Here is a 22,676-nt window from a genome sequence, read left to right on the forward strand (position 1 = left end):
GACTGGTCTTGGAAACGGGGGGGGACAAAGGCAGCAGAGGGAGGGACCCAGTGCCCAGCTGGCTAGGCAGGCAACCAGACAGAAATGCCCACTGGGCACCACCCAGAAACAGCATCACTTGCCAACACTTGCCCTGTTGTCAGTTCCCATAGCTCAAAGTATCAGACGTGCTGTGTGAGGGGGGTGGGGGTGGGGTAATACACTTCCCTGCTTTCTTATTCTCTGGGCCCAGAGACAAGAGGAGTCAAGGCCATTGGCTTCTCCCTGCCCCTTCTGGGCTGATAAGATAAACTCTATCCCTCCCTGCACCTGGCTGTAAAAAGCCACCCACATTTACTTATCTGCCTTCTGGGACTGGCAGACACACAGGGTGGCCCTGAAGCCCACACAGTCAGCAGGCCCAGGCGGGACCCTTACACTCCAGAGGCTGTGCCAGGCTCTGTATTGGCCTTCAAATATGGGAGAAGGCTTAGGGCTTGGCCAGCAGGGGGCTGCTCTGTGCCCTTGGAGAGGCCACATGCCTTCGGACAAGCTAGCTTGTCCCATGAGCCCAGATACAAAGTACGCTCCTGGGCTCTGGACAGTATCCGGGGTCTGCACTTTATAGGTAAGGCAAAACTGACATCACGTAACACCCACACATGCACCAGAGATCTCCGTACCCTGACACCGGGGAAGGTGTGCAGAAGAAGAAATTAAACAAGTTGTCCAAGGTTACTGAGCCAGTAGGGGTCACTGTGCATTGCTTCCCTCCCCTCCCCCCCCCCCCCACCTGCATTCAGACTTGCTTCGACACAAAGCAAAGCCGGGCCAGGAATAACGTGGCACCCAGGGCTCTGGTGGCTACAGACTGACGCAGAAGGATCTGGCCAGGCCAGGCTGCTTGAAAAAACGATAGAGAGTGGTTAAATTACCAGGGAGGAGGGGTGTATGACTCTGGTCTCATCACCGCTGAAAGGACCTATTGCAAGCCCAGCCCGTTGGACCCGAGGAGGGGGCTGCTTGCCAGGCAGTACCCGGGGTTTGTCCTGGCACAACCTGCTGCCATCTCATGCGCAGGTGTGCATGCTTGTGTGTGCACATTCATAAGGAGGCCAGCGGTCAGTGCTGGGTGCCTTCCTTATTTTCCACTTTTTTTTTTTTTTTTTTTTTGAGACAGGGTTTCTCTGTGTAGCCTTGGCTGTTCTGGACTCGCTTTGTTGACCAGGCTGGCCTCAAACTCACATCGATCCACCTGCTTCTGCCTCCTGAGTGCTGGGATTAAAGGTGTGCCGTCACCACTCCTGGCCTTTGTTTCTTGAGACAGGATTTCTCTGTGTAGCCTTGGCCATCCTGGACTCACTTTGTAGACCAGGCTGGCCTCGAACTCACAGCGATCCGCCTGCCTCTGCCTCCCGAGTGCTGGGATTAAAGGCGTGCGCCACTACGCCCGGCGCCACAGTTCTTTATGTCAGTGTTGGGGAACCTGAACTCAGGTCTTCGAGTTTACATGGTAGGCACTTCAACTGAGTTACCACACTAGCCCCCACTCCTTGAGAGTCTTAACTTTGTAGCTTAGGCTGGCCTGGAACTATGTAGCCAAGGCTGACCACAAACTTGGAATGATCTAGACACACACCTCATCCTCCTAACTACTGGGACTTACCAGGTATAAGCCACCCTGAATGGCCTCTGCCATTTTGAACTTGTCCTAACCTCGGGTCACCATGTGTGGGGTGGCCCAAGTAAAACCTGAAGTGGTCTACACTGTGCTGAGGGCCATGGAGTGGACCTCGTGTGGCTATGCAACTGAGTGGACAGGGCTTCTTTTTATAGCCTGTCTGTCCAGAGGCTGGTTGCCAATTAGGGACGAGAGAGGTAGGCTATAGACTGGGGCCAGGAGATTCCGGGGTCTGATGTAGAGAAATCTAGCCTGGCAAGAGATGGTTTCTGTCTTGAAACTCATCAAGTAGAATGGGATGACTGGCCCATGAGCCCCAGAGATCTACTTTTCTCTGCCTCTCTAACACTGGAATTAGAAATACGCACCTGGCTCTTGTGTGGTTTCTAGGGATTGAACCCAGGTCCCTGGGCTTGCAAAGCAAGTACTTTACCAAACCACCTGAGCTATCCCCAGCTGTAGTCAGACTTCTTAGAACATTGTTAGCTTCACTGAGTATTGCTCTGTGCCCCACTTAGATCCTGCCTCTCCTGCAGTGTCCTGCGTGTTCATCCTACATTCCTCCCAACATTGCTCAGGGGCGGGGGTGGGGAGCAAGCAGGTGATATGGCCCACCCTACAAGGAAGGGATGGGTCATGTCCCTGAGGCTCCCAACTATAAGGCAGAAGTTGCACTGGCCATCAGAGGCCTCTGGCCAGCATAACCTGGACACTCAAGGATGTATCTGTGGGTGAGCCAGGAGTACAGCCGGAAGGTGTCACTTTGTGGTAGATCCTGCATCTCAGGAGACCAGGCTGGGATTCTGACCCGACACAGCCAGGGGAGGGCCCAGGTGTGCCTAGTAGAAAGCTAGGCCTCATCAGGGGAGGGCCAGCCCAGGCTGCGGGGCAGGATGCCGGCTTCCCAACAACATCACCATCCATACACCGGAAGCATCTCAAACAGGAAATTCTTTATTGCAAAGATACAAAAGCAGTCACTGCGACATGTACAGCAATAAATTAGGTGGTGGCCATGAGGCGGGGCGCAGGCAGGGAGCCAACAGTCTGTGATCTCGTCTCAATAATTTATGACGTGGGGGAGAAAGCTTAGGAAAATAAATATTGAAATGAAACTGCCAAGTGGCAGGTGGCTGAGGACACCAGGCCTCTGCGCGGTCAGCGCATGTCCCTGTTGCCTTTTGAAAAAGTAAAGCTTGCTTTGAGAAGTCGGAGGAACAAGACAGAAAGCTCACTTTTATCTTAAATAAAAACATCCATATATTAAATTGTGACAACGAAAACTTCAGTGACACAAAGCCACGGGGCACACTCACACCCTTCCCAGCCCCCTCCAGGCAGGTGCCCTGCACAGGTGCTCCAGGTAGCATTGAGAGCCCTGCCTATCCTGGAGGCCAAGAGTACCGAGCTTTGGCCCAGGAGACCACCATAGGCCAGGACTGGACAGCCATCCACACAGTGATCACCTGCCTACCACTGTAGCCCACTCTGTAACCACTCACCTAGCGTGATACCTGGCTTTACCAGTGACCCAGCATGCCTAGCGCCACCACAGAAAGGCCGGGGTAAGCTGTTGGCACCCTGGGCCTCCGTTCCCCGCCCCATTGTCCAACCCACTCTGCATTAATAAAGATCTACAGTATCAAACTGGAAAAGAAAATTGTTATGAAAAATCTGTACGATAAAATGTGTATATAATTATATATATCTATCTTTTCTCTCTTTAAATATCCCATGGTCCTTATTGATATCCAATATGGATTACCTACCAAGGCTATGGTTCCGACAGCGCTTACTGTGTGACTAGCTGTGGCTCAGCCTGTCCCACTCCCTGCCTACCATACTTCTCAGGGCCCGGATGACACAATCAGTCCCTTCATTAGAAAGCACAGATGGCCAGTGGCCCAGAGCTCTATGAAGGAAGAATAGGCAGGTAACAACTGGGCACCAAAGTTGCAGAGCATCTGTGCCTACAGTCCGTCCTGGGCCCCAGCTGACCTGCCCACAGGGATGTGTCCACAAGGCCCTCTAGATGCACCCTTTGTCCCTTCCTCCAGCCTCTTCCACATCCCCTGGGCCTGGGTTGCCAGGACTCCACCTCATCCTTCTCCACCTCGCCCCCCCCCCACTTCACCCCCGGCACCAAGGTACATCTTAACGGCCACGTCCCTATCCCTCAACGTCTCTTAGGCTTCCCTGCTCCCCTCTGCCAAGCCCCAGAGAGCCCGAGCCCAGCTGTTTGCTGGCTCTGTGGACAGGGGGCCCCTGGACCACAGTGGGCAGCCTCTTTACCTAACAGACCTCCCACCCCCCTTCCAGGGACATACCACGACCTCCACGCCACCCTCAGCACACATACTGGACAGGCTCTCCTGTGTGGCCGCCTGGCCAGTGGCTTCCTGTCTTCACAGGCTGTGATGGCAGTCTGTAGTCTGTGGACACAGGAACACATGCACTAGCCCCTGCAGGTGAACTGTTTCCCAGGACATGGGTGTGGCTCTAGCACATTCTGACAAAGACAAGAAGGCCAGAACCCGGAGAGGGTCAGTATGGTTTCCACCCCAGCTGGAGGCCCGTAGAAGGGACGGCATTGAAGGCGCTGACAGGCAGGCACCAGAAAGGTGGAAGATGAGTCCTCACACCCTACCACAGGGGCCTGGAGTTGTTCATCCTGGCCCACGTGGTTCCTGTCAGCTCCTAAAAACACAACCCAGGGGAAGGAGCGATGTGAGTGGGCATTGCCTGTGGCACTGGCTCACGAGAGCCTCCCTTTTATCCTGTATCTGCCTGTCCCCTGCTGTCCCTGCCCTCAGCCCCGCAGGGTCCACAGTAGGCAGGTGGGCATGAGGAATCTGTGCCAGGGAGCCCAGGATAGGCGTGAGGGCTGTGCCACTGCCCGCGCCCCGCCCGGCCCCAGCAGACCCTAGGAGGCAGCTGAGAAAGGCACAGAGGTGGAGGAGAGCTCAGCAGATTTGACGATGGTGATGACACTGGTGGTGGCCACCTTGGTGGGTGTGACAGGCCCCCGGGCCACGGTGCGCGCGAAGGTCTGCAGAGCCTCGTACTTGGAGCGCAGGGCATCCAGCTCCAGGCGCATGCTGCTGTTCTCGCGGGCCAGCTTCTCTACTTCCTGCTGTAACTCTACACGCTGGCGCTCCAGCTCCTCCTTCTGGGTCACGCGCTTGATGCGGCAGCTGGCCGCGTAGCCCCGGTTCTTGAGTGTCCGCCGCCGCTGCTTCAGCCGAGTCACCTCCTCCTTGGTGAGCCCCCGCAGGTGCTGGTTCAGCTCCCGCACGGACATGGACACCAGCTCATCATCGCTAAGCACAGGGGCGTTCTCGCCCGCCTCCTTCTTGACCTGAGGAACCACATGAGCAGTGGTCAGCACAGGGGGCACACGGGGGCTCATGGGACTGGCACACAGTCACCAAAGGCTGGGGTCTGGTACAACAAGGGCCCAGAAGTGCCTCTCACCTGCCCTGTATTCCTATTCTGCGCCATGGTGACAGCGTGGGATGCAGGATTACGCTCATGGCAGGGTACCCACAAACAGCCTCACTGCTGTTGCTATGACCCCTCTTTGAACAGGGAGAACCCAGACAGCCATTCCCCCGGAGAAATAAGGTCTTTGTCGACTTCTAAAGCCTTCTAGCGACCTGTGGTACTGGGATCCTGCCCTTCAGATGCTCTGGCCAAGCGCTTCTAAGTGAAGGACAGGATGACACGGTGGCCTGCCCTTCCCTGACACCCACCTGCTGGGACAAAAACATGAATTTGGCTGGTCAGGGCTCACACGAGGGGCCCAGCACACAGCACTCAGGAGCCTCTGAGGCAAGGAAGCTGACTAAGAAGCACCTCCGGGGATAGAGGGTAAGAAGACCCAGCAGGTAGGGAAGGCTGGTAGAAAGGATGCCACTCAGCCCACCTGGCATGGGGGGACAATTCTGGGCAGAGGAAGTGCCTGTGGATACAGCCCTGGGTAGCTAGCATCTGTTCCACACCTGCCCTGCCGCCCTCTACCTGTAAGCTACCTCCCTGGGTATCAGGCCCGGCTCTTCTGGGTCACTGTCCCACCTCTCCTTCTCCAATTCCTGAGGACAAAGCTGACCTCATTTTCTATGGCAGTGCTGTGAAAGAGGGGTTTGCCAGGGCAGTTGTCCCTGTGCCATGCCAGGACAGTGCCGGTCACAGCCCATGCTGGCTCAGCCCGCCTTACCTTCAATGCTTTGTTCGGCTTGGGATTAGTCGTCATAACCCGGGCCCTGTCACCAGGACGGAACCACCAGGAAATCGTAGCTGGAAAGACACAGGAACAGCCTGGGTTAGGACCTAGCGACCTAAGGGCATTGCCTCCGAGTACTGGGAACTGGGTAGGCCTGTCCTTAAGCCAGGGCTTCACAACCTTCCTAATGCTATGACTCTTTAATATAGCTCCTCGTGTTGTGGTGACCCCAACCACAAAATTATTTTCATTGCTACTTTATAACTGTAATTTTGCTACTATAATGAGTCGTAATATGTTTTCTGATGGTCTTAGGTGACACCCCCCCTGCCCGGCCCAATGAAAGGGTCGTTTGACCCCCTCCCCAGGGAGTCGCAACCCACAGGTTGAGAATCACCGCCCTAAGCGATCTGGAGCAGGTACCCTGGCCAGCCTGCCTCTGCCTAGCAGGGCAAGTGAGACCCAACCACTCCCCGTGATCCAGCATCAGCCTCAGATAGGACCCCCTAGGTCACTGGGGGCTGCCATCCTGTCCCTGATCCAGCTCACACTGAAGCCATCAGCCCCGTGGAGTAAACTGCCCATCATGAGCAACGTTGCTTCCTGCTCTAGATGGCCCCCTTACCACAGACAAGACATTAGCAGCCGTGGGATACCAGGTGCTGCATGCATCCTCAAGACCAGAGGGACCTGCCAGCCACAGAGTCAGCTCTATAAGCAGCAATACCCAGCTCTGAAGGAGGGCCTTGGAACAGCCTTGGGACAGCCTTGGGACAAGCAAGAGCTCCTGTGTTCCAGTCTCAGCCTGAGTCACCAGGGAGAAGGAAGGCCCTTTCCCGAAACCTCATTCACCCCTCAAAGACAGAGGGGGTACAGAACACCTGCCACTCCTCCCCAGCCCCGCCCTCCTGCCACCCATGGGACACCTACCGCTGTGAAGGACACTGCAGCTGTGACATCACCAGTCCTCCCAGGCCACCCCAGCCCCTCACAGTGAAGCCAAGGCCCCTATGGGTGGGGTGGGGGCTACGGGTGGATAAACAGGCTCACAGGATCCAGCCAGAGACCTACAGCCACCTGGCAGAGCTACCGGGCTGTCTGGCAGGACTTGTCCCCGTGGCCAGCCCGCCGGCCCCCTTGCCCGCCCTTCTCATTCTCCAGTCTGCATTGTGTCACACACCCTCATCATTCATGAAAAAGCCAGCCAAAGCATCCCAAGCATGATTCCCCTCTGATAGTTGCCATGGCGACCTTGGGATGTAGCCAACCCCCCACAGTCGCCATGGCAACAGAGAAGCCCAAAAGCATTCGGGACTTGTGGGTCAAGCCTGTATGGAAAGACAACACGAGGTGTTCAGGCAGTAAACAAAAACCCATTCATTCCCTGACAACTGGGGAAGGGGCAAGAGGGACAGGGACGGCTTTTGGTGGGACATAACCCCACCTCTTCTATTTCAAAGCAAAGATGGGCACAGAACAAGGGACATCAGGGGAATCATACAAAGGAAGGTATGGAGGACTGGCACGAACAAGACAGTGGGTAACCTCCACTGTCCCCTCCCCTCACAGATATGAGACCTTCAGGGACCATCTCTCTACCTCTGATGCAGGGGGGAGGGGGTCCTGTCTCCATTGCCCACCACCCTTACTGCCAGGAAGCCATCAGCGAGACACAAGGCATTGATTCTGGCAGTAGACACCCGGCACCCTGGTGACATCACTGGTCACTCTCAGGGGCAATGGCAGTAGGTAGAGCAGGGCAGGGGCAGGGCCAGGAGGCTCGGGTAAAGCACCATGGGTCTGACACAGTCCCTGAGCTGGACTAGAGGCGGTGGGGGTGATCTAATGGTGATAAGAGATCACATGGGGATCTGGTCAATGTACGTACGCATCCACACATCACCTCCAGCCCTAGCTGGGTTACAATGCCACAAGAGAAGTCCGCAGGCTCCTGTAGCTCCATTGCGAACTGAACTCTCGGGAGTCAGGCGCCTAGGAGCCTCGGGGGCCCTGAGAAAGTTTTCCCTGCTAGGGAGGGAGGAGGGGCTGGGCATCTCTTCCAACTTGCAACCCCAGCGTCAGTGACATAGCTATGTGGTGAGTCACAGGCTGTTTACAGAGCCGGCTCACATTCCCACACAAGGACACCCCTCCCACCCGCATGCTCACGGCCCCAGGGGCCACTGCCAGCGGAAAAGGAAGGTGCCGGGGAAGAAAGGGGACTCAACTTAGATCCCATGGCGTGCGGAGAGAGATATGCGGGCCAGGGCCCAGCTTGGGGCAGGACTCTTTCCACTCCCGTGATGGTGGTGCTGCGACACCCAGGTGGCCAGGATGTGCACAGGGGCAGGGGCTCGCCCCCAGGTGATCCCATGACCCCGGATGGAGGCCACTTAGCCAGCAGGAAGGGTCCCTTCCCGGCTCTTTCCATGAATACCCATTTCATGGGCTCCTGCTGGGGTCTGAGTTCAGTTCTCAGCTGGCTTAAAGATGACACCATGTGAGGCTGAGGAGCCATGGACAGATGCCAACCCTTCTCAATGTTCAGGGTCACTTCCTCAGAAAAAGAGGATAGGAGAAAGGCCCCAGAGATGGCAGGTGATATTGGCTGAGAAGCCCCAACTCAGGAGTCCTGGGTACACACATACTGAGCTAAATGTGTTTACCTACGCCTACCTTGCCCCAGCTAGGCGCCTGCTCCTGGGACCATGCTCAGCAGGGCCACCTGGACCTCCAGTCTGTCAGGATAACTCAGACCCATCCTGCACGGCCAACATTGTACAAGTCTGTCCAGGTGAAAGGTGAAGCCCACGTTGACCCTGGGTCAGAGGTGTGCCCTTCTGCCCGGTGTTAATCATGGGGGACGATCCAGGGACAGAGATTTTCAGCAACTCAGTGTGTGGCTAGGATAGCATCTCTGCCCCAAATACACCAAGCACATGGGTACAGTCCCAACCTACCCATCAAAGGTCAAGTTGGGCCTGAAGGATCACAAGTTCAAGGCTGGCCTGAGTTACAGAGTGCATTCAAGGTCAGCCAGAACAACACTGCCTCAAAGTAAAAAGCAGGAATGTAGTTCAAGAGCAGAGTATGCACCTACTGTATGCATCCACCCACAGAACCATTAAAAGAAAAAGCAAGGACTGTGAAGGGGGGACTGTGTTGTTTGGGGGTCTCCTGTGGTGCTAGGGGCAGACTAAACCCTAGGACTTAGAACAATCTAAATTTCTGGTACCGAGGCTTGCCCCAGCACCAGAGCCCTGAATTTGTGACAGATTTCTGTTAAGGCAAATGTGATCTCAGAACACTGAACCGCGTGGTTCATTGAGCTTGGGACTAGGGCAAGAGACTCGCTGCAAGGTCAAAGGCAGCCTGGGCTACATGGGGAAATCCTGTCTGAACAACAAGAATAATGATATATTAATATTATCTTATATTAATATAAAATATAACTATTGTTATTATGGCAGTTATTGTTGTTGTTGTTAAAGCAGCCACGCCTGTCATCACCGCACTGGGGAGGTAGAGGCAGGATGATCGATCAGGAGTTCAAGGTCATCTGTGGTCTGACTGGGCTACTAGATAACCTGTCTCTAAACAAAAACAAATCAACTACTCTTTTTTCCTTCCTCCAAACAAGGCTTCTTCTGTGTGTCCCTGGCTGTCCTAGAACTCACTCTGTAGACCAGGCTGGCCTGGAACTCAGAGATCCACCTGCCTCTGCCTCCCGGGTGCTGGGATTAAAGGCATGGGCCACCATCGCCCAGCAAATCAACCACTCTTTTTTGTTTGCTTTTTGCTTTTTTCGAGACAGGGTTTCTCTACGTAGCCTTGGCTGTCCTGCACTCACTTTGTAGACCAGGCCGGCCTCAAACTCACAGAGAGATCCGTCTGCCTCTGCCTCCCGAGTACTGGGATTAAAGGCCTGCGCCACCACCGCACAGCAAGTCAACTACTCTTAATGGCTGCTGTAAGCCGTGAACTCTCAGGGGAGCCTGGGGCCTCCTTGCTGAGCCACAGGAACCCACCAGAAAAGCTGCTTTTACCCCTTCCCGTCATTCAACCAACAAGCAGATTTCCTGTTGCCTTTTACAACTTGAAAAGCCACCAAGAGATTTAAAAGTGCGAGTCAAGGCAGGGGTCCTGGGTGGCAGTTCAGAAGTCACCAATCCAAGCTGGGCACATCTACCCAGGAAGACCTGGCCCAGGTCCTTTGATAAACACAGCCAGCAGGGGACAGGGCGGCCAGCCCTTCTATTTGAGGATGGACTGGGGTAGAAGAGGCATAAAGAGCGAGGAGGCACACTACAGAGCCTGCTACGCAGGGATAGCAGGTAGTCTGGGCACTAGTAGACTGTCCTTCTCAGAGAGAAAGCAAGCCAGGCATAGCATCTCCCATCTTACTTTCACACTCCAGTAGCTGTCCTTCAGCCCCCTGCTACCCTGAGTGCACTACTGGGGACATTTACAGCCTCAGGCCTGCCTCCCTGCACCCCTTCCTGGCATCCCAGCACATAGCAAGAAGGACCATGTCCAGGGCCAAAGGAGAAGTCGACAGGGAACCCTGGGGACCTTGCTGCCAGGCCTTTGACGGGTCAAAAGGGAAGGTCCCACAGTCTCCAAGTCTCCATGCTCCCTGAGGGAACATGTAACCCGGACCACCCATCTCATTCTCTGGGGCAACTGTGACAACAACCTGAGGCTTCGGAATGACACCCCTGTCCCACAGGGTGATGGCAGCTGCGGCTCCTGCACCCCTCAATCCAGCTGACAAGGATGTGTGCTCTTCAGGTTCCTGGTCCCCCAAAATGGGGAAAGGGAGCAGGGTGGGTGATGAGGATGATGAGAAACCCATTCTGTCCAAGGCAACAGGTTCAAGCTCCCAGAGAGCAAGTGGCACGCTGACGGCTGTGAGCCACAGAGCCTAAAGCCACTAACGATGAGGTGACCTCTGCTTGAGAGCCTCTCACAAGTCCACGGAGCCAAGTACCCTTTCCAGGACCCCGAGGATCCATGGGGCTGACACGCCCCCAGCACCCAGTGGGCACATGCTGAAGAACCACACCACAGTTGGTCAAATGAGCTCCTACCTCTGTGGACCACTAAGATTTCACCACGCTGTCCTCTCACAGCGCTGGGCACCTCCGCCCAGCTCTGGCTGGCTGGCTGCCCTCCCATAAGCCACAACTGTCTGCCTGGCCTAGAGGACGTCTGGTCACCTTGCGTTTGCAATCTCGGGAAGCTGCGTCATCCCAGTTCCACGCAGAGGTGATTCAAGCAGCTTCGAGGCTGCATGTGGCTGCCCTCCTTCTGCCTCTAACTCAGACCTCTCCCCCATCCCCAACCCCCCACCCCGCCTGCTGGGCTTAGTGGTCCTCTCTGCCACCAGGTGGTCCTAGGGGTTCAGCCACCTTTTAACCTTCAAGTCTCACTGGGGATGTCCCCTGGAAACAGCTACGCCTGGATGTGTGTGTGTGTGTGTGTGTGTGTTTGTCTTTTCTCAGGTTGTTTACCTTGTGTTTTGGGGGTTTGGTTGTTGTTTTGTGGGTTGTTTGTTTGTTTGTTTTTGAAACAGGGTTTCTTTGTGTAGCCCTGGCTGTCCTGGAACTCACTCTCTAGACCAGGCTGGACTCAAACTCAGAGATCTGCCTGCCTCTGCCTCCCCAGTGCTGGGATTAAAGGAGTGCGGCACCACCTCCCATCTAGCTTTTTTTCTTTTTCTTTTTTTATGTATACAGTGCTCTGCCTGCATGTACACCTGCACGCCAGAAGAAGGCATCAGATCTCATTATAGATAGTGGTGAGCCACCATGTGGTTGCTGGGAATTGAACTCAGGACCTTTGGAAGAACAGCCAGTGCTCTTAACATCTGAGCCATCTCTCCAGCCCTTCTCCTCGCCCCCCTCCAACCCCTTTTAACTTTTAAAAATTACATGTATTTGCTGGAGATAGTGACGCACAACATTAATATCAGCATTTGGGTCCCAGAGACAGGTTGATCTCTAGGAGTTTGAGGCCAGCCTAGTTTCTGTAAGGAGAAAAAGAGAAAGAAGGAGAGAGGGAAAGAGGGAGAGAAAGGTGTGAGAGTGCAGGTGCACACTTGCCAAAGTGGATGAGAAGGTCAGAGGATAATTTGTGGGAGTCAGTTTTCCCCTTCCAAGATAAAGGTTTTGGGGATTTGAACTTGGGTCCTCAGGCTTGATGGCAAGCACCTTTATCACCTGAGCCATCTCACTGGTCATACTTTACTTGTTTGAAACAGGGTCCCTCAGTGGCCTGGAACCAACCACAAAGGTTAGGCTAGCTGACCAGAAGGCCTCAATGATCCTCGTGCCTCTACCTCACCAACAGTGGGATAACATCTAACCTGTTTGTGTGGGCTCAAGCAAGCGCATCATTGAGTTATCTCTCCAGACCTGCTAGTTTGTTTAAAACGGGGTCTCACATAGCCCAGGCTAGCTTAGAACTGACCTTCTCCTGCCTCAACCTCCCAAGTGCTGGAATTACAGAACCAGCTCTTGACCTACCCAGTCTCAAGCATGGTCTAGCTTCTCTCTGGGCTGTAGCCTTGGTGTAACAGATAGCCAACTCTGATCTTGGTGTCTCAAATTTAGAGCTACAGCTAGCACAGATCTTGGGGTTCCCTTCTGAGCTTCCTTCTCTGGCTGATGAGTGCTCCTGGCTGTGGTGGATGTGGGGGGAGGGGTCTCTACCCCACCCTCGACTTCCACTTCCTCCACAAATCCCTCCTAACTGCTCTCTTCGGGGAGCCGGCATTTTCCCTGGGCCTAGACCTGGCTCTAGAATTTTCTTTCAGCAGCTTCGCTGCACAACAAGCTCCTGTCAGGCAGAGAACTTGTGTTTCAAACACCAGCTCCCTCAGGGTATGAAGACACTAAAAAGGGTCTGCTTTACAGACTGAGGCAGGGACTCAGACAGGAATGGAAGCCATACTAGATGGCCTCTAGGAAGAGCTGGCAGGTGTGTCATCAGACATGGGTGGGGAGTGGGGGGAAAGACACACCTAGCCTCTAACCTTGACCTCTGACCTCAGGCCAAGCCATCAAGCAACATAGGCTGTAGTATCCCTGGCACCCCCACCCCCACCAGGTAGTGTGGTGCACAATCCCTGGGGTTCAGGTCTACCTCTGTGAAATTCTATGGATTTCCAGATAACACTTTCAGTTCCCTGCAACTGCAAGGAAAGAGGAAACATAACACATGTGTGACTTATAAAAAGCAAAAGTAAATACGGAGTGACCAGGCATCTTCCCGGAGGAACGGGGGACAGGGAGGGTGGGGCGGGAGAATGAGTCACTGTTTATAGCTCCAGAGATCAGCCACACAGAGAATCCTCCCAGCTGGCCTGATTTCCATTTCCCGTGTGGACTAGACCCGGGATCCAGAGAACTGGCTCCAAAAAACCTTTAGACTCGGAACAGCCAGGGCAGAAGCAGACACAACTTCTTGGTCTAGACTGCTAGAAAAAAAGAGTTGCCGGAGACGGTAAACAAATCCTGGGCCGGCAGAGCCCGGGACTCAAAACTGAGGGTCCCAGGGACAGAATGACCGGAAAAGACTCACCAGAAGCCTTCAGGGTGCTAGAGAAAGGGCTGGGGCACAGAAAGAGCCAACTCTCTGAGGAGCACGGCTTCCCAGGACCCTCTGTCCAACTCCCATTTTTAACAACTACCTGGAAAGTACACAACCCTGAACTTGGAACTCGGCCTTGCAAGCCCAGCTCAGCTCAAGAACAAGACAGGAGCGCACTCCAGCCAAGTCTGGTGTGTTTTTTGTTTTGTTTTGTTTTTTCCCCTCTAATAAATGTTTTATTTTGGAGTCACAAGGAATTTAGTTTTTTAAGTTAAAACATTAGATTCATTTCCTTTACCAAGGTCAAACTCAACATTTCTCCTGTTGATTTATCTAAGTAGAGAGGAAGGCTTCTGTCGTCATCAGTGGGTGCTGACGACGGGCTATAGGTGTGTCCTACCTTATCCACAGCTTTCCTGACTCTGTCCACACGCTTAGATTCATACTTTTTTTGTTTTGGTGTGGGTTTTTGTGACTGTGTCTCGCTATGTAACTGAGGTTGGTCTTGAACTAGCTATGTGGTCCCGGATGACCTCGAACTCAAGACCTCAGAGTGCTGGGATTACGGGCACGCACTACCATAACATAACAGCTTTAGATCAACACCTTTTAAAGAAGCTCCTTGGTGCTACACCACCAGACTTGAAAATACCAGTTTGAGGCATCACAGTACCCATGTGCATGCCACCACCTACCTTTAGGAAACATGGTCACAGTAAGACCTCAGCAGGGCCAAACCCGGGGAGTGGGGGGTAGGGTGGGGGTCCCAAAGCTGATTTTGATGATTCCACAGAAAGGGAAAGGCTGAACTAACAACCAGCTGTGCCATTCAATAGGTTTTGGGGACAAGAGAAGGCTGACTGCCTGTCTGACAATTGGTCCTGAATTGATAAAGCGCATCTGTGTTAGCTGTAAGGGCTGTGTGAAAAGCAAGGCACTGCGTAACTTCACAAAAGAAACAAGAGCACCAAGCTGCCTGGCCTCCCAAATACCGACTGCATGTGAACAGGGCAAGTTCTGGAGGCTGGAATGACTGCCATCTCCGGGTGTAAGGATGCCAGAAGAGGAGTCTCTCTCTCCCAAAGGGACCTTACTTAAATCAGGCACCTAGGACCTAGGAGGCTTTCTCCACCTGTAATTTGCTAGATTTCGCGCCTCACACTCTTAACAGACCTATGCGCTCACCCTACAAGGGAACCTCACACTTCGGAGTTGGAAGAGACCTTGGACCCCGACCACACCTGAAGAAAGTGGCGGAAGCAATAGGCTGGCCAGGACGGTCACCTGCCTCGGTCCCCACCCACAGCTTCCACATCCGGCACCGCTGCCGGTCAGCTGATTAAAAAGTGACACCAGTTACCTAGGCCCTTGCGGGGTCGCGGCTGGGAGATTGGGGGGGGGGTCCTAGGCCGACGGAAGTGGCCAGGTGCGCACGGCTCCCGGGTGCCTCTCCCGCACGTGGCTGGCCCCGCTTGGGCCCTGAGCCAGGTCCCGCGTGGCACGTGCTCGAGGCCCAGGCTGGGCCCGCGGCCTTCGGGGTGCGCCTCCCGCAGGTGCGCGAACTCGGAGTTCCCCATCCAGTATCCGAAGCCCCTCAACTCACCCGGGTCGCGCGCGAGGCCGGGCGCGGCGGCTCCTCGTGGACTCGCACTCTCCACGCGCGCTTCTGCTCTCACGCTTCCCGCAGTCGCCGCCTCCGCCTGCGCGCTCCGGACTCCACGCTCCGACTCGGCGAAGAACAACAAGTCCTCGCCGCCCGCCGCCCGCCGCCCGCCACCCGCCACCGGCTCCCCAGTACTGACACCGCTTCCGGGATCGCGCGTCGAGGCGCGTCACCGCCCCGCCCCCGCGATGACCACGCCCCTTATCTGATCACGCCCCTGTTACTCACGCCTCTTCGCTAGCTACAACCACGCCTTCTCTGGACGCCCGTCGGCGCCACAACCCTGGTGGCCACGCCCCTCGCTGCCCCAGTCACTGGCTCCACCTAGATCTTTCCACGTGCAATTGTCTCGATGCTGAACCCCCCAGCCCCCGCCCCCCGACGCCCGTGGCCCTGTCCATCTCCAACACACCCAGTATAGGGTCAATGCTACTTTCCCAAGGTGAGGGATGGCAGGCGAGTGTGATGCACACCCAGGGGTGTCTGCTCCTCACGTCTGCCAGAACTTTTGGCTTGGATATTATGTCTCTATGCCACCGACTGTCATCTGTGCTAACCACTGTAGTCCTGAGACCGCAGCTGCTGGAGCCTCCCGGGGCCTTGGCAGAGGGAGTGGAGGCCAGCTGGCTGTTGACCATATGCCCTGGACGTAACACCAAATCCACGTCAAGGTGGCGAAGTGAGCTGGGCGCCTGGAAGTGGGTCAGTTACACCGCATTGTCTGCTGGGTGCCCTAGCGTCCTCTTTTGACCCCCACCCTCACCTTTTGATCTATCCGTCTCACTGTGAGTTCAGACTGGCCTGGAACGCTTATAATGCTTTTAATTTATACTTACGTGTGTGTGTGTGTGTGTGCGTGTGTTGGCATGATCATGCTACCACGCATGTGTGAAAGTCAGAGGGCAACTTTAGGGAGTCGGTTCTTTTCACCATATGGATTCCGGAGATCTATCTAACTCAGGTCATCGGGCCTGGGAGCAGGAACCTTTACCCACTGAGCCATCCTTAGACGGGAGCCATCTTCCTTTTCCTGCTCCAGAGGAAAGGGAGAGCTGGAAGATGATGGCCCTGGGACCCTTGGATGGGAGACAATACTCAGAAGGCAGCTTAACATCCTTCTTTCAGACCTAAGTCATGCCCAGGGCTGAGAACCGGATGAGCAGGAGGCACACCCCAGCCCTAGTAACAGTGGCCACACACTGGGCCTTCTCAGGACTTTCTGGAGTGAATCTATGAGGCACTCTGGAAATATGTTGGGGAACAACAGGCCCAAGTACCCGGAATCCCGTGGCTTTCTGTGTGGTCAGTTCCACGCTGTAGCCCAGTATGCTGCAGGCACTATGACCTACTGTCTGTTCTTGCTCCTAAATGGTCTTCTGACGCTGGCCACCAGGGGGAGCCATCCAGGACTGCCTGTGTCAGCTATGACCTCCGCCAATAAACAACAGAGGTGACAACAACGCCCATCACCAGGATGTTTTCAGAGCTATTCCCCAAGATCTGAAGGATGCTTCCACATGCACAGCTGGACCTGTCCCAGTTGGTCCTCTCTGAGGAACTCTCTCGCAGGGGTCAGGTAGCTTTTGTGTGATTTTTTTTTTTCCTGACTCCATGAGTCTATTCTTTTAAGTTTTTGTTGGGCTTTTATTCTTCCTTAGTTCCTTCAAGCAAGAGATCCAGAAAGGCCAAGAGTGCTGGCTTGTATCTTTAACCCCAGCATTGAGAATGCAAAGGCAGAAGTGAATCTCTGTGAGTTCAGGGTTAACCTGGTCTACACAGTGAGCTCCAGGACAGTCAGGGCAACACATAGAGACACCCCCCCCCCCCCCCCCCGCCGCCCTCACCCCACCCCACCCGGCTTCAAAAATAAAAATCCAGGAAAATAGGAGCAGGGCAAGCACACGAACTTGGGTTTGACCCCAGAACCCAGGTAAAACGGTGGAGTGTTGGAAAGATGACTCCATGGCTAAGAGCAGTTGCTGTTTTTGTAAAGGACTTGCGTTCGGTTCCCAGGACTCACCTGACAGCTGTTAACTGTTAAATTTGAAATGTGAGCCACACAGTATACGTGGTATGTTTTATTGTATAAGCATGGAAAAGGAAGGAAAGGAGTGTGCCCCAGGGGGACAGAGAAAGAGACAGAGGAAGAGAGAAAGAGGTCACCAGACATGGTGGCGCATGCCTTTAATCCCAGCACTCGGGAGGCACAAACAGGCAAATCTCTGTGAGTTCGAGGCCAGCCTGGTCTACAAAGCGAGTCCAGGACAGCCACGGCTACACAGAGAAACGAGAGAGAGAGAGGAGAGAGAGAGAGAGAGATGAGGTGGGTTTGCCCTTTTTATATCCTGGGGGGCTGGCACACCCAGTGGCAGTAAGGTAATGACATCATAGGTTGCTAGGCAGACTGGGGGCAGTATGCTAACTATCTGTAACTCCAGGTCTAGGGTATCCTACATCCTTTTCTGGCCTCTGAGGGCATTGGGCACACATGGTACACAAACATATATGAAGGCAAAATACTGTACACAGAAAAAAATTGAAAGAAAAAAAAAAAACCGGGGTGGTGCACATCTCTCTGCCCTGGCATAGGGTCACAGTAAGAGGCTTTAAAGTGGGTAGCACCAAAGAAACTACAGATGAAGCCGGGCGTGGTGGCACACGCCTTTAATCCCAGCACTCGGGAGGCAGAGGCAGGCGGATTGCTGTGAGTTCGAGGCCAGCCTGGTCTACAAAGTGAGTCCAGGATGGCCAAGGCTACACAGAGAAACCCTGTCTCGAAAAACCAAAAAAAAAAAAAAAAGAAAGAAAGAAACTACAGATGAGCTTTCCCTCTGGCCTCAAAGAGATGTGTGTGAGAATGTGTGTGCACACAAGCATACACACACACACACACACACACAGAGAGAGAGAGAGAGAGAGAGTCATAGCTGGACCTGGGATGCTGAGGCAGGAGGGTGGTGAGTTTAACAAGCTGAACTATATGTGTCAAGACCTTGGAACTTGCCAGGCAGCAGTGGCGCATGCCTTTAATCCCAGCACTTGGGAGGCAGAGGCAAGCGGATCACTGTGAGTTCAAGACCAGCCTGTTCTACAAAAGTGAGTCCAGGACAGTCAAGGCTACACAGAGAAACCCTGTCTCAAAAAACAAACAAACAAAACAAAACAAACAAAAAACCTTGGAACTTGAGACTCCAGGTCTCCACCTCCTGAGTGCTGGGATTATGGACAGGTACCCCACCCAACCCAGTTTGTGTGGGTTCAGTTGCTGAGTGGCTGTGGAGACCTGTGGCAGTGGCTTGGCTTGCCCAGACACACACTGCCTTTTATAATGGCTTTTATAGCAGAGATGATGTTGGCTCCACCCTGATAATCTGTCCCTTGCTGCCCTGGGAGGGGTCACATAACTGCCAGTGCCTGGGGCTAGAGCAAGACTTGCCCCTCATCCCTGCTGTCCTAGGTGGTCCTTGGGGGAGGGCAATCCTCCTTCACAGGGAAGCTGGGCATCCTGAGGGGATTAAGCGCCCTCCCACCCTCCTTTCTCCAGAGAGCAGGAGATGGGAGGCCTGAAGAAGAAGTCAGATGGCCCTGGCAAAGCTGGACAAATGGAGGCAAACCGAGCCTAGCAACATAGATCATTAAGCAATAAGGCTACAGATGGGAGAGGGCTAGCGCCCATCAGTTCCCCCTAAACACCCTTTCCTCGGGAACTCAGACCCCTGAAAACAGAGACTAGATCCTTGGAGAGTCGAGACTCCGTGATGTTCTATGGTGTCCCCTTAATATTGGAGCATGGCCCTCCGAGAGCTGATGGGTCAGTGCCGGCCTCCCAGGCCTGTGAGATGGATGGCATGGCAGGTGGAAGTTTATGCCGGTGCCACGGCTGCTTCCCTTTTGAATGACAGATGTTGTGTTTAGTCAGAAGTGCCTCCCACCTCATGATGGGGATAAAGAAAGACCGCACACTTGTCCAACCACAGCTAATGCCCTCAGGGATGTTTTGCTGGGTCCAGCTCCCTCCCAAGGACAGTAGGGGTCGTGAGGGCCCCAACCGTGCCTCTCCATGAGAGCTGGGGGTTGAACTACAGGTATCCGTAATGGCTCTGAGGTAATGCAAGTGAATGGGCCATAGCTCCTGGAAGGGGGGGCGGTCTTAGGGATGGATAGAAAAGAAAAGGGAGCCGGGCGATGGTGACGCACTCCTTTAATCCCAGCACTCGGGAGGCAGAGGCAGGGGGATCGCTGTGAGTTTGAGGCCAGCCTGGTCTACAAAGAGAGTCCAGGATAGCCAGGGCTATGCAGAGAAACCCTGTCTCAAAAAAAAAAAAAAAAAAAAAAGAGAGAGAAAAGGGGGCATAGCAGGCCTGAAGGGGATGGTGCAAAGTTTAGTTTCTCAAAAACTCCTCGGTCTTTGTCCAGCTTTGTTCCCTTGGGCACATAGTCATCATCTCTGTGCCCATGTCCTCCACTTTAGGATGACAATGACATCGATTTAAGCGGTGAGTAGATAACAGGGGCTTCCAGAGTAGGGATGTGGTTCAGTTGGTGAAGTGCCCAGTTTACAGGAAACCCTGGCTTCCATCACCAGCATCACACAAACCAGGCGTGAGAGCGCACACCTGTAACCCCAGCACTCGGCCGGCAGAGGCAGGGGGATCAGAAACAAAAGGTCATCTTTGTCTACCTAGTGAGTTTGTGGCCAGCCTGGGCCACATAAGACCCCGTCTCAGAAAAAACAAAACGACCTACAGCTGCGTTTGTCAAAGAATCAAGTTGAAAGCAGCAACTCTAGCGAAATTCCTAAGGAGGAGCTGCAGAGACGGATGCCTCCGTGGGTCAGGTCTGTGCCGCACCAACACAAAGACCTGAGTTCCGGTCCCCAGCACTCACAGGAGAAGCCAGGTGCAGCAATCCCGAAGACAGAGACCGGAGAATTCCTGGGGCTTACTAGTCAGCCTACCTGAACCAGTGACCAGTGAGCCTCAGTGAGAGGCCTGTGGATGGCCCCTAAGGAATGGTACCTAAGTTTGACTTCTGGCTTCCACACACATGCACATGTGTCTGTGTCAGCACTCATGGACACACACACACACACACACACACACACACACACACACACACACACACACACACATCACCTGTCACCGTGCTTACAGCCGCAGTGTCCTCTCTCTGCACATCAGGCCATGGTCCTATTTCCCTGTTGCTGATCACAGAATGGAGATGGGAGCTCCAAGACTTTCAGGACAATCCCTGCTCAAAAGCCATGACCACCAGTCACTAAGACATCCCAAGTGAAGATTTAGGTTGGCTTTTTCCCGTTTGGGTTTGCGGGGGGGGGGGGGGGAGGGCGGCAGCAGCGGGGGGGGGGGGGGCTTGTTTGTTTGTTTTAATAGTTTCTTGTGTGTGACGCATTGTGTGTACGTGTATGTATGTGTATATGTGCATGTGTGTGTCACTGCACATGTGTACATATGTGTTGTGGTATGTGGGCGTGCATATATATCTGTCTATGGTGTGGTGTGTTTATGTCTGTGTGTGTATGCGTGTATGCATGTGTGCATGTGTGCATGTGTATTTGTGTGTGTGTGTGTGTGTGTGTGTGTGTGTGTCACTGCACATGTGTACATATGTGTTGTGGTATGTGGGCGTGCATATATATCTGTCTATGGTGTGTGGTGTGTTTATGTCTGTGTGTGTATGCGTGTATGCATGTGTGCATGTGTATTTGTGTGTGTGTGTGTGTGTGTGTGTGTCACTGCACATGTGTACATATGTGTTGTGGTATGTGTACATGCATATATATCTGTCTATGGTGTGGTGTGTTTATGTCTGTGTGTGTATGCGTGTATGCATGTGTGCATGTGTATTTGTGTGTGTGTGTGTGTCACTGCACATGTGTGGAAGTCGGAGGACAAGTTTCAGGAATCAGTTCTCTCTTTCTACCATGTTGGTCTTGAGGACTGAAGAAGTCACTTCATCAGGTTTGGTGCAAGGGCCTTTACCCTCTGAGTCATCTTGCCAGCCCTTGATTTGTTTTCATGTTTTATGTTTCATGTCCCCTCTGTAGCCCAGCCTGGCCCAGAACTCCAGGTAATCCTCCTGCCTCTGCCTCCTGAGAGGGAGCCGCCACTGCACCTAGTGTACGGCAGCTTCCTTGGAATGAGAGAATCTCCTCCAAGAGACTCATGGAGGTGAACAAAAGACCACTGCAGCCGGGCGTGATGGTGCATGCCTTTAATCCCAGCACTCGGGAGGCAGAGGCAGGCAGATCACTGTGAGTTCGAGGCCAGCCTGGTCTACAAAGTGAGTCTAGGCTAACCAAGGCTACACAGAGAGACCCTTTGTCAAAAGACAAAAAAACAAACAAAAAAAATCATAGCATCTGGAAAAGTGAAATTTTGATGACTCTCGAAGACCCATGCCTGGCTTTTTTTTTTTTTTAAGATTTAAAAAAAAAATTATTTATTTATTATTATGTATACAGTGCTCTGCCTGCATGTGATTTATTTATTTATTATGTGTACAGTATTCTGCCTACACGTATGCTGCAGGCCAGAAGAGGGCACCAGATCTCATTATAAATGGTCTGAGCCACCATGTGGTTGCTGGGAATTGAACTCTGGACCCCCCCCCACGCCCACCCCCCGTAAGAACAGACAGTGCTCTTAACCTCTGAGCCATCTCTCCAGCCACCATCCCCGGCTTTTTATAAAAGAAATAGGTAACTCTCGGGGAGGTAACCTGACCAATTGACCTACAGAGAGGACAGATTCTCAGGCTGTCCCCTGCCTGTGCTCCTTGGAGATAGCCCCAGGGTTGCACCTTCTCTGAGTGTCCTCCCGTGTTGGGGTGGACTTTTCAGTGATGCAAACACTTTGGGGTCATCCCTGCTCCATAGAAATAATCCTTCCCCCACATTTCCATTAGTAAACCCACTAAAAACTAATTTGCTTGCCAAGTTGGGCTTTGGTGCCATCCTTACTTTGATCTGTTGTAGGCCTGGCCTGGAATTTCTGCATAGCCAGGGATGACCTTGAACTTCTGATCCTCCTGCCTCTACCTCCCAGTGCTGGAACTACGGGTGTGAGCCATCATGTTGGGCTTATGGGTTGCTGGACATGGATCCTAGGGCTTCATGCGTGCTAGGCAAGCGCTTCCCAGTGCCAGCCCTGTCTCAGTATCTTAGTGGTAAAGTCACTTATTCTGGACCACCAGCTCCCCAGTGGCTGAAGCTAAAGTGCCCAAATTCATTACTACAAGGACCTGTGGCCCAAACCTCGTGAGTCACAAAGGAAGTGGGCCAAAGGTGGTCACAACTGTGAGACCCCATCCCTACACTTGGGTATCTCAGCAGCAACCCCAAAGTGGGTACCTGTCAGTGAGGGACACTCCCATTACCTAGGTGACGCAGAAAGCCACCAATGCTGATCACACGACAAAGGGTCAAAGATCTAGAGATTTCTAGTGTTGTTGTTGGATGATTGTTAATATTTAATATTGAATTATACAATATATTCTTTTTTAAAAGATTTATTTAT

At 53.5% G+C, this 22,676-nt stretch overlaps 1 protein-coding gene across 4 annotated transcripts; it reads right to left on the minus strand.

Moving 5' to 3' along the window:
* Window positions 1-3,948: 3,948 nt before the first annotated feature.
* On the minus strand, window positions 3,949-15,248 carry Mafk (MAF bZIP transcription factor K). Of its 4 annotated transcripts, none has more exons than XM_051161150.1 (3): window positions 15,079-15,248; window positions 5,877-5,956; window positions 3,949-5,018 (listed from the first exon to the last, which is right to left on the minus strand). In XM_051161150.1, exons 2-3 carry the CDS (start codon window positions 5,910-5,912, stop codon window positions 4,584-4,586), a joined length of 471 nt encoding a protein of 156 aa, XP_051017107.1. In that variant the 5' UTR covers window positions 5,913-5,956; window positions 15,079-15,248; the 3' UTR covers window positions 3,949-4,583. The 4 variants fall into 4 exon arrangements, with proteins under 4 accessions (XP_051017107.1, XP_051017105.1, XP_051017106.1 ...); XM_051161148.1 differs by lacking the exon at window positions 15,079-15,248 and adding an exon at window positions 10,973-11,198; XM_051161149.1 differs by lacking the exon at window positions 15,079-15,248 and adding an exon at window positions 7,771-7,792.
* Between the last annotated feature and the right edge of the window lie 7,428 nt (window positions 15,249-22,676).

Source organism: Acomys russatus, chromosome 19 (assembly GCF_903995435.1).
Source record: "Acomys russatus chromosome 19, mAcoRus1.1, whole genome shotgun sequence".
Taxonomy (NCBI): Eukaryota; Metazoa; Chordata; class Mammalia; order Rodentia; family Muridae; genus Acomys; species Acomys russatus.

Bases quoted from the DNA above. Each gene is read 5' to 3' on its own strand.
- Mafk (XM_051161148.1), bottom strand. From the start codon at position 11,060: ATGGGAGGGCAGCCAGCCAGCCAGAGCTGGGCGGAGGTGCCCAGCGCT. The intron at 5,957-10,972 runs GTAGGAGCTCAT...GTGTCTTTCCAG, and splicing joins AATCTTAGTGGTCCACAGAG to CTACGATTTCCTGGTGGTTC. The intron at 5,019-5,876 runs GTAAGGCGGGCT...GTGGTTCCTCAG, and splicing joins AGCCGAACAAAGCATTGAAG to GTCAAGAAGGAGGCGGGCGA.